We start from the raw sequence: 12,152 nt of genomic DNA on the forward strand, positions 1-12,152 counted from the left end.
GGTGATCAATTCTTCCGAAGCCCGGTGGCCGCATTTTGAATTTTATATTTATTGATCGAAAATAAATGAAATGACACTTGTCTAATACAGAATATATAAAGCATGGATTACCCTTTCCAAATCAGCAGGGAGAAATGATTTGATCCTTCGTTAAAAGCCTCAGTCGTACAACAGAACTTTCTTCTGTTGAAAGAAACATCAGCATCAAAAACTACACGAAAGTCACAGAACTGATGCAGGTGCTTTATTTTTTTAGAGCAACTCATCTTAAATGTTCGATCTCCAGTTTTTCATATTAGTAAAACAGAGTTCAACGTGTGTATTATCTACTGAGGCAGGTTTCTCGTATGAAATTCTATTATGAAAACACACCTAATTGGTACATTTCAAGAGTGTCATAAATATTGCAAGAATCGAGAATTCTTGGCCATTTTCATTATAAATGGAGCAAAGAGAAGCCAGAATCATTTTGTATGTGACTGTGCAAGTCACGCAAAGATATTGTGGGAACTCAGTTGTTCACAGCCCCGTCTGATGGGGGCTTAAGTGCTTTCACTTGAGCGCGACCCAGTTCCTTTGCCAGCAGGTGTGTTTTGTATGTGCATGTGTTGCTGAGAGTGATTTCTTTTCCCTGCTGCTCGTTCCTGCTGGAATTTCAGGGCACAACCATCGGGGGAACGAAGGCGGTTAGACACTGTTTTTATATCTTATAAAATCCAACAGTCAGGAGACCTACTGGCACTATGGTACATACTTTCAGTCTTGGATTTTCTTCTACATTTGTTTATTTGCATATTGCTTTGATTCACTCCAACATGTTTTGGTGCTCATATCTTTAGTTCTAACTTTGGGATTCCAACATGAGACTTCAAAGCAGTGTTTACTACATTGGTGGAAGGTTTTGGTTGGTTGATTGCTTGATTTACTTTCCGTTGTTTCTAGATGGCAGCAGGAAGGATGACATATATTTGGCTTTCCTGAGAGAGTGGCGTCAATGCTGTTTGGGAAAGGTAATTTTGAGACTTAAATGGCCTTTTCTTGTTCCTTTGGAGCCTCGGGCGACAAAATCCTTCCTGGATGAATGTCTTCCTTCGAGGAAAAACACCGTGGTCAAGAGGTTGTCGGACAGGGATGTTTCCTCTTTGTCATTTATGTGATCATAAGTTCACACTGTGCAATTGTAACTTGCCTCCAGTTGCTTCCTAAAGAGTATAAAATGAGAATAATCCATTTGAATCGACTCAAGGCTTTTTGCAGCGAATACATTGGTGTGATCCTGGTAATGATAGCAGGAATGAATCATTTTCTTGTCACAGCACAACACGTGACAAGAAAATACATAATGATTAATAATAATCAGAGCATCCCATCATGTCACGTTGTAGAATATTTGCTGCGATGTGGCAAAAGCACAAGAATGATAAAAGGTTTGCTCATCATCTTTCCCACGTCTGTTTAACATCTTAGGCACATCTGACCCAGTTCAGACAACTCCTGTGAGAAGAAATGAGGCATCTCACAAATACAGCAGACACCCGTGCGTTCAATTAAAGCGGTGCTACATTTTCCTCGTTGATGCACAAAAATGCATCAGACCAGACAAACGATGGAACAATTGTTTATCATCTTACTTTTAGCATGTTTTTACTGCTCAGTGAAGACCCCACCATGCAACCGCAGTCTTGTCACAAAGTAGTCTTGGTTGGCCAATGAGAAAAAGACTCAATTACTGCTTGATGGGTATGATGACAGCTCAGCTGCAGTGCGCCTCGGAGCCCGGTTCACCCTCAGAGCCTCTTTTCAGCATGTAATGTCAAATATCCACCAGGGAAAAGCTTGTTTTTGTGTATGCCGAAGCTGATGGGTGACAACATCACTGCTGCAAGACTGAAGACACATTGCAGAGCCACCATCGCAATGTCTAACCCAAAATGCCAAAATGCAAATTTTGCAGACTTTTCGCTTCACCCCAAAACGATATCTTCCCGATGGCTGTTTTATCTCCCCTCCCCGACATCTATGAATTGGCATACTTGAGACATTTCCAGTTATTACACCACAAATATTTCCAAATGCCACAGAGCAGCACCTCAATCTATATTCAAATCCTGTCATTTCCCCTGTGTGGGTATTTCAGAAGAGCTCTCACGTCAGGCCGGCTGAGGAGGGATCGGACGCAGCAGGCTAAATGATGATTGCCACAGCTCGCACGCACAGTTAACCATCGCTGCTCTTTCAGGTGCCACATTTAATTTTCCTCACACTGACTGGCTTTGTCTCCTCAGACCTGTTTGACATATCCACTCATTGTCTGCCTTCATGTGGCTTGACGTGCACTGATGGGACTTCAAACACAGGTGCAGAACACAGCTGGCCTCAGGGGAATTGGAAAGCGTCTGTCCGTGTCTGTCCCACAGATTAAAATGTGCTGGTGAGAACAGATTTGAGCGAGCTTCATGAGGAAATGTGTCCTATAAAATATTAAGCAACTAGCTATGGGTAGAGTTCATTTATTCATAAGGTATGTATTGGATGACTTAAATTCTATCTTGATTACATGAAAGGAAATAAAGTAGTTTGAAGCTGAGGGCATCCATTTTTTTAAGACTTTGCCTCCCGATGACAAAATACAAACAAACAACAGCATCACATCATCAATATAGTTCTATTACTAAATACCATAGTCTCACTGTAAAGTGAGAAACTCTGGAAAGGTTTGCGCCAATGTGGGGGCAGATTGAATGTGAATTAAAAACACTTATAGAAAAAGCAGAGGAGTTTCTCATGTCAAGTATTTACTATACAAATAGAAGGAAGTTACACTCAATTAAAAAGCTGGTTAAGCACAATGGATGATTGTTCAGATCTGCTTTAAATGAAAATGTCTGTTTTTGAGGATGTACTCTGTATATTATTATTACTCCATTTAAAAACACTGAAGGGGAATAAAATTGATATATAGGGAAAACGACAACCTCAAAAACAAATGTGCTGCCAACTTAAAATCTAACATATCCATCAAAACTGAACAAAGTTTTGTCATTGTATGTGTACATACAAATAAATTGAGATGCAACTATCTTGTCCGAAATGAAAATGAATGAAAACTTCAAATAAATGTGATGCAACAGTCTATAAGTCCAGGTTAGAAAAAACATTATAATAGAGAGAACCAAAAAAACTAAATTCTTAGTTAATTCTTAAATAAAAGCAGAGGTAAAGACAGAGCTGTTGTGCTGGATTACACTAGAATGTACAAATGTGCCTAATTAAGTGACTGTTGAGTGCATTTCTTTCTTTCTGTGCTTCGCTGCCAGAAACTTCCAAGGAAAACTAGGCTAACCCAAACATGTGAAGAGGAATGAATTTATCATGAAAGAAACAACCTGGGAATATGCTCTTGTCCTTGGGTGTGAAAACACTTTGAGAAAAGCAAACTTTGGCTAATTAGAACCCAATCCACTGAAAGCAGATGACGGTCTAATTGTGTCTGAAAGAACCGTGAGCCTCTCTTGGCCGCGGTTTTCCTCAGCTCCTCTGGAGTCTTTTGTCAAGCAGAATTCAATTATCTCCGCTTCAGCACAAGAGCCCTTTGAAGACGACAAAATCAACCAGAACAGTGTAGATGGGGCGCCATAAACAAACAAGCTATCTCCCACACGCAGGAATTTCCAAGGGTGTGCTGCGAACAACGTTAATTACTGCAAACAAATGCCCATCATTATCAGCAGCCATATTTGTCCTACATGTAATAGGGATTTTGCTATCAAGTCTGTTTGCAGTTGCCCTCAAGCTCCGCTAACACAATCTCAAATGCCAACACACAAGGAATACAGTTAATATTGTAGAGAAATGTTCATGACAGCACGACAGCCTCTGATCAAATATACCGCGGCTCAGTAAATAGGAAAGCCAAAGAAACTGTGATTCGGTCACAGAAAACAAACACAGATGGACCTCACACAGTGTGCCGTCTGAAGGCAGGAGGTGGCAGAGTTTGTCCCTCAAGTGTCCAAATACTTTAATATTCCAGTACTATTTTGCCAAATCTACGAATTGCATAATGTTTGCTGTGGTCGGTCCCCACAAATTTCTTTTGAAGAAAATTATCTTTATTATGATACTGGCAAGTAATTATGTATTCATTATGTACTTTCATAAATGCTTTAATGGTGTGTTGTGCCGCTTTTGAACTTTTTGAACAAAAAAAGATTAAAGCTAAATCAATTAAAGGCACTCACACAAGCGTGCAACCACACAAACATAAAAAGGGGGCCCTGATTCCATAATGCCCTCATCAGCGTGCAGGGAAAACACTCAGCTCAAATATTTTGCAATGATTTCATGCTTTTTAAGGAGTAGAGACAAAACATTTATTTAAATCAATTTGCTGCTCAACCACAGTCGCTATAGCTGTCTAGCCCTGACGCATGTTTATCAAAGAGGTTTGCCACAGAGAAAATCAAGAATTTTCTAAATGGGGACCATTTTTGTCTCTTGGGTGAAGCAATTTTACATCAGTTGCAGTCAAATTCAAACCCAAATCAATACATTCAATAACATACACACAAAACATTTTGAACTGTCTCAATGCATTATGGGGAAAATACATTGACTGATACACTTGCTCTTCACTCAACCACACATACTAGTATCTGGTCCTACCCTTACCTAAACCTAACCTTGGACTGACCCTATAAAATGTATATATATATTTAAATATTTATCCATAATAAATCCTATAATATATATATATATATATATATATATATATATATATATATATATATATATATATATATATATATATATATATATCATAGGATTTATTATGGGTTTCCTTAAAGGGGACTTCCATTTTTATCATAAAATAATAAGGTGGATGCACACAAGTATATAAGAACAAGGCCACATACACACAGAGAAAGGTTTTCACATTTCCTGTGGGGAATATAAAATCTGAATGTTTCAGAGTAGGATAATAAGCATTTTTATCCACATTACCAGTTATGTTTGAGAAAGCAGTTTTCAGTCTGCTGAAATATAACCTATGTCACATTTTGTAATATAAATGTTAACAGCAGTTTAAAGATTGGATTTGTCTTAATTGTTATGTAATTCACGTCTGAGGCTAAACAGATTCCAATATTTTGCAGGAACACACAGTATTTATACACACAAGAAACGGGTGTCACACACTAAAACAGTCGGTAACACCACCACCTTCATGGAGAGAAAAAAATAACAGTTTCCCTGCCTTCTTATCCAAAACCTTTCCTGCTGCTCACACGGCTGAGCAGATGTTCGTCTGAGGAGCCGACTATGAAAGCATCCAGTGTCTGAGATTTTGGACCAAATCCTTGAGAACCTCAGTCCTCGGCCACCTGCACCAGTCCAGTGCCAATAAAACAGGAAGAGAGAGGAGAAACAAAAAAAAAAAAGGAGTAAAGGGTAACGGGAAGGCTCTCCTCAGCTGCCAGTTAAATCAGCACCTGGAAGCTAAACCAAGGAACTTATGTGATGCTGTGTCGCCCTCTAGAGGCTGAAGGTGGTTATTCCAGCTTCTCTGGAGGAGAACATGAACTGCATCCATTATTTGTGAGCAAGGATTTTCCTGTCTCTCTAAAGTGAGTTATAATATTCCTACCTGACGTGCTGCGAGGACGACCCTCAGCAAGATCCGAAATGGCTCCGGTGGTCACAGTCTTCTTCATCCGGGACCCGGAGCCGGCGGCCCCCAGCGCAGGCTTGGTCAGGGCATCGTCGCTGTTTGCTCGTTTCAGCTGCAAACCCACATCTGCTCTTACCATCGATATTTAAGGATCAATGTAGAATCTTGACCTTGACTCAATTGCACATTTATTCTAACTAGTCGATGGTAGACGGTGTTTGTGACTCACCCTGCTGAGGCGCTGCTCTGAGGCCAGCATGTTGGAAGATCTGGACGTCTTCATGGCTGTGGAGGTGGCTGTGGATGAAGAGGAGGCTAAAGAGGCCTGCTTTCCCCGGTCCTGGAGTCCCTGCTTGGGCAGCCCCACCTTGGTGGCCCCCGCTTTCAGCATGGCTGCGTGTCAGTGAGCCTGAGCAAAATCAGAAGAGGAGAGAAAAATAAAGAAAAGAGCAATGATTTATTTAATTCTCTTAAAAGGGAGGTTTGGGACTCTCTCTGACTACTCTCTTTGACCACCATGCCTCAGAAGCAGCAGTATGAATTGAAGAACACATGACTGCCTGTTAACTAGATGAGACCTCTAAAGATTAACAAAGTCTCAAAGAGCAACAAGACGACAAAAACCTTAGCCCATTTAACTCAGCATACAAATATAAATGAACAAAAGAACAAATAGAAATGATCAGAGCTGAAGCGTCTGGTTCGGAAGCAGGACACACCCAGCAGGAGTTCTCAGCTCTTCATTTGTATCGTCTTTTATCATCTTACAAATAAATGAGGAAAAGATTGGCGAAGATCTATTTTTGGCATTCCACTAACTTGACATCTATTGCATCTTTATATTTTAAACATTTTCTGAAGCTTTTAAGGTCCAATCCATTCCCACTGATTGGAGGATACAATGATACATGCTTTTATTACACAATTAGATTACTTCTCCTACATGTTAAATTTGCCAGAGAGGTTTCTTACATTTAGAGGAGATCTAGAGCAGGAGGCTCAACCTGTCATTTTCTTTAAACATGGCAACTTTTTCTCAACATAAATGGAAAGAAAAACATCCACTGTTCACTTCCATGTGAGTGAGTTTCAGCTGAACCCATAAATGATTATTGCAAGAGAGAAGAAATACTTAATGTTTCACTGAATCACGATTGTTCATGTAGGATTGATCCTACAGCATTGTACAAATGAAACAACACTGTATATGACTAAGAAATGTTAAAGGTTTTATTTAACCTGTGCTGGACTGGTTTCATGATTTTTGCTGAATCAATATTGTTTTACATTAATTCAGTTTCAGGTCTGAGTCTGCAAATTAATATGGTAATTTTACAACAGGAGAGAGTCCTATGTCATTAGTAAGTACATGGTGTTAAATATTTGCACTGTATCAGCATCCAGTCAGAAGGAAAATATTGACATGTACAACACAATCTAAATATTCAATATTGTGCATCCCTGAATTCAGCCTCTTTAAAAGCAGGAGACATGATTTAATTCTTCCAAGACATCAGAGCTGTATGTAATATCTCTAATTTAAACAGAGATTAAAAAAATTATTTCATTAAGCTCTCGCTTGGTTTTTGTTTGCAGGTATCAACAAACTAATTTATAAACAATTTTCTTCTTGTAACACAACACAACACAACCTGAGAGGAAACGCCGCATAACAAGCAGCACAATAGCTTCAGGTTAATAGGAAACCGTACTGCATTAGCAGTGGCTGCTGACATTTAAAGCCGTTCCAAAACACACAAAGTCAGAGCCATGTCTGAGGTCAGCGTAGGCTATTCCAACAGCAGCGCTACTGAATCATTTCCTGCAAGAGGGAAGAGAGAGAAGAGAATTTCCTATTTGATTTGTTCAAACCCAGATGCAGCCACCAGGATTCAACACTATCTGCACAAATCTACCGAGAGGCATCCAAACAACTACACATGACCCAAACGCAAATGTCCGACAGGATGTGGTCTGAATTGCTATTTGAAGCATATATCTGCTGTCCAGAAGGATTTGCACTCATCTGGCTGAAGAGTGAGTGAAGGAAGCAGGAGGGCACTTAACCGAGCCCAGTGTGAGCTGGTGGAGAGCTTGGTGGCTCCCAGGGGATTCACTCCCTCATCGATCAGGGTTATGGTAACCCGATCTCCTGTCTGCGTGAGGTGCAAGGCTGCTAATGAGGAGAACCTCCAGTCTCTGCAAGCATGGAAACAAGTTAACCTGAGAGAGAGAAAAGGCTCTTTGTAAGACTGAAAGTTACAATTTAGAACAAAATGCGTGAAGTCTGCAGAAGCACAAATAGTCCTTTGATGGATTTAAGAAGCTGTTTGTGAACTAACCAACCAGGAGAGCATAGTGATCAACAAAATGTCCCAAACACAGGACTTTGGGGCAGGTTAGCCAGTAAATATTTATTACTGGCCATTTGTGGGTGTTTAGGGTCTGATCTGATTAGGAACAACTATATACACTTTGGGTTTTTTTTTTGGCTTGCACAAGAGCATGTGTTTCCCTGCTGGCCCATCATATGATACTCGATCCCTCTCTAGGCAATATCCTGTGACTAACTCCTGCCTGGCCTTTCAGTGTAACACCTCAGCCATGATGCCTCCACTCCCCTAAGATCAGTTTACATTGTTTATGGCAGGATTTGCGTCCAAGTCCAACACGGGCTCTCTTCATCTTCAGTTAAACTGTTTCCATTTCCCCCTAATTGAAACGAGCAAAGCGACACAAAGGCACCTTCATACACTCTGTTTTCACCTTTTCTTGGGCAACTGCAGAACTGAAATCTGCAACAGTGACCTCTGTATTCCTCTGCAGAGACGTGATTCTCAGGAGCCAGAGCTGTGTCCCATTTACTTCACACGTCCTAGTTATAAAGCCTAAATGTCTTTGAGAGACAGACAGCAGAGTTGTACTTTCAACTTGAAGAAGCCAGGAGATAAGACTCGCGACGGGTATCGAAACTACGCAAGTGTAAAGTTTCTAAATATTGCAGTGCTGATAGGGTTGAATATGTATTTTTCAAGTTTTAAGTATCTATTATTCATCACATTGCAGCTTTCCCTCTGCTCTCCGTGTCGAGCCTTCACACACAGAGAGACCAGAGCAATGAGAGCAGAGAGGTTGCCGTGGAGACCGTGAAACGTGACCCACGTGAACGGATGATAATTAGGAAAAATGTGATTACGATACAGATACTGATACAGTCAGAGAGTCAATACAACAACAACAACAAGTTCAACAAACACAAACATCTAGGAAAGGTGCATTATTTTGCACAAGCGTAGTGCAGTATCTCCACTGTTTTTTTTCAATCAGTTGTAATCTTGCTCTGATTTCTTCCATTTTAAATATTTTTAGTAGAAGTATGAACTTGTGCTGTGGTCTGTTGGTTAATACTCTCACCTCATGAGTCCTGGTTGGGCTTTGGGATCTTTTTACAGAGTTTGCATGTTCTCCCTCTGCGTGTGTTTCCTTCTGATACTCTGGTTTCCTCCTCAAAAACATACATTAAGGTTAATTGTTGACAATAGATTTACCTGTGGGTGTGACTCTGAGTGTGTGTGTGTGTGTGGTTGTCTATTTTCATACTTTGTCTTGTGATGGACTAGTGAACTTCCCAGGATGCGTCTTGCCTTCATCAATAATCACTGGATGAAGCCGTATACAAGAGAAATGGCTGGCTGTAGTATCTATAAAATCCTGGGCAGAGAGCAAAACTTCAGCCTCACTGGACGGCAGCACAGCAAACATAAATTACTGACATTTACTGAACCTTGCAATAAGTCAGCTTGCACTGTTTTGACAAAATACACATGTAAAATGATGACGTTGTGCCTTAAACATAGCTGGTAAAAAGCTAAATATGGAATTTGTCCTCAAAAACACAAAATTAAAGAACCCAGCATAATTTGAGGTTTCCTGAGCGCAGCTTGTCTTAATTATATTGTTTCCATAAAAGCCGGATTGAACATAAAGCCTAAATTGGGACGGAGTGGTGGTGCAGTTTCTCAGGGAGTTTCTGAAGCTGCTGAAAGGAGATAAGAAGAAGGAAAAAAAGCACAGAGAGTCGAGACCAACCGACAGCAGTTATCTGTTTGGGCCTGGATGAAACACACATCATCTGATCCGATACAACCCCGGGCCAGAGGACGACGTGCTTTCATCACAAACCAAGATCCACACTGATACATAATATAAACTGATGATCAAAACAGATCAAATCAAGGTTTAAAAACAGAATCAAACTAATTTTACATGTCAATCAAAACTACTCCAGTACAACGTGAAAATGTTGCATACAAGAAACACTCCCAGATGGTGATAATGTCAATTTCTACTTAAAAAAAAAAAAAAAGGATTTATAAGATATCATAACCGGCAGTGAAAGTCCCTCACGACAAAACTGAAACCGCCAAACTATTTATAACCGCTCTATACAATCTCTCTACCATCGAACAGAGACAAAGGAAACACTCACATCTTGGCGTACTTTGCACAAGTATGTAAGTTGGCCTGCCGAGCTCGCCAAAAACCAAAACTTGCCTCGCGGCCACAGAGGGAACTCTCGGCTAACCAGTCCTGACCATGTTCTGACCTCATACACGGGCTCTGCAATATAAATAAGAGCTCCACTTCAAATGCTCCGAGTGTGTGTGTTTGGTTAGAGTTTGGAGCATCCACCCATCTCATGCTGCTCTCTGAGCACAGCAACCGACATCCTGTCAGTGTCACTGACTGTAAATCCTGCTGCGCTCCTGTTATAACTGGTTATGGTGATACAATCTCTTAATGTATTCCATCCATTCTAAAAATATTACATTAAATATGATTTCACTGTAAGCGATATATCTGTCATACCACCTAGTATTTCTGATATTAACAAATTGCAATTGCAATCATTGAATTCCTTCAAACCTTGTTACTCGTTACATAAACTGAAAGAGTTTGTGAGATACTGTTTCTTTCTGTCCTGCTCACCGGCTTTATCATTGTGTTGTTTTACTGTTACTTTTCCACTAAACTCCTGTTTATTTGATAAAGAGTACATCATATTTGCTGCACTCAAACCTCCGGACAGGAACATGAGAGATGTCGACTGTAACTGATATCAACTTTGGCTTCATTAGCTTTTCTCTATTTAAATAACAGTGACTATAATGTAGTATTACAAGCAAGACAAAAATCTGTACATTCATCCATTATGCTCCTGACCACTACCATGTAAATATACACCATTATGGGCCGATTGTTGTTCTGCATCATCACATTCTCCTGAGTCAGCTTCACTCTGTGGGTTTAAAAGATCTACAGAAACTTTAATATAACATACTGTAAGCATAAACTCAACCTAAACAAGACTTCCTTTGGTTAGCCACTGCTGTAAAAAGTCTTGCGTAAATGCTACCTCCATGTATATAATGGATTGCAAATTTAAGCCCGGCCCACATTTCCCCTTCAGAAAAGTGCTGTGGTAGTTGACAGAAAAGTGAAAACCCTGGCAGAAATAAAGGTACCAGATGTTCTTTCAAACTTCACTTTGATCCAAAATAAACTTCACTGCTCCTTTAAAGCTGCACGGCAATCACTGAAGACACAAAAGAAGTCAATGTCATCCAGTAATGGGAAAGTGAGTGAAACAACCTGCGAGAACAGTGATGCAGTTCACTCACGTGTTCGGAGGATGCTCTCTGCCTGAGTGCCCTCCAGCACCACTGACCAAAGTATGTGTCCTTGGCAGAGCTCTACAGAGACAGTCGGAGGGCGAGAATGACGGGTCAGGAGCGGTGGCTGTTTCGAGCCTCCATGTAGCAGTCAGGGTGAGGAAGTACTGCCAACCACAGCGCTGTACATGCTGCTGCCTCTTTCACTCTCTCTCATACAAAGAGGAAGAGAGAGATCCGTGGCCTCGGCCGCGGGCATGTTTTTCTCCTTTCACAGTTTTTCCAGAGTTTTGCTCACATGTGAGAAACAGACAGAGAAGAAGCCAGAATGCACTGGAAGGAGGAGGAGGAGGAGGAAGAGGAGGAGGAGATCTTCACCGTGTGACATGAAGACTTGCAGGCCAGGCAGTGGAGGATGATTTGTATCAGAAGTGATCAGACAGACAGGTCTCTGTGCTTTATTCACAGGACAGCGGTTTGACTTGACCTGACTGGGCCCATGTGTGCACTCTGTGGGCGAGACAGCAGGTTTATTGTGCTCCTATATTTGAAAACCACAACTGTGTAAAACAAGGTCTTATCCTGGTTTAATGACATTTCTGGGCATTTCTTCTTCTCTAAAGAAGAAAAATAAAGATTAGTTTACAAGTGCTTTATTTCCAAATGACATGCAAACTGTTTGGGCACAAACAACATCGACTAACGCAGACAAAGCCAACGCTTGTCTCACAAACACTTCATAATATGAGGGTGGATTGTTTGCGGAGGGGTCAGCACTTTATCCTCTCCCATACTGGTCTTGTTTGAAT

At 40.7% G+C, this 12,152-nt stretch overlaps 1 protein-coding gene across 1 annotated transcript in view; it reads right to left on the reverse strand.

Annotated features, from left to right (window-relative positions):
• specc1 (sperm antigen with calponin homology and coiled-coil domains 1) overlaps positions 1-11,562 on the reverse strand; it is a 70,481-nt gene extending 58,919 nt beyond the window's left edge. Inside the window, exons 1-3 of the mRNA XM_080483258.1 lie at positions 11,353-11,562; positions 5,901-6,080; positions 5,648-5,783 (exon numbers count right to left, since the gene is read on the reverse strand). Coding sequence (XP_080339384.1) covers positions 5,648-5,783; positions 5,901-6,062 — 298 coding nt within the window. The 5' untranslated portion in view covers positions 6,063-6,080; positions 11,353-11,562. The remainder of the gene's footprint in view (positions 1-5,647; positions 5,784-5,900; positions 6,081-11,352) is intronic.
• Positions 11,563-12,152: the final 590 nt, after the last annotated feature.

Source organism: Lipophrys pholis (genome assembly GCF_963383615.2).
Source record: "Lipophrys pholis genome assembly, chromosome: 16".
In the NCBI taxonomy this organism is placed as follows: domain Eukaryota; kingdom Metazoa; phylum Chordata; class Actinopteri; order Blenniiformes; family Blenniidae; genus Lipophrys; species Lipophrys pholis.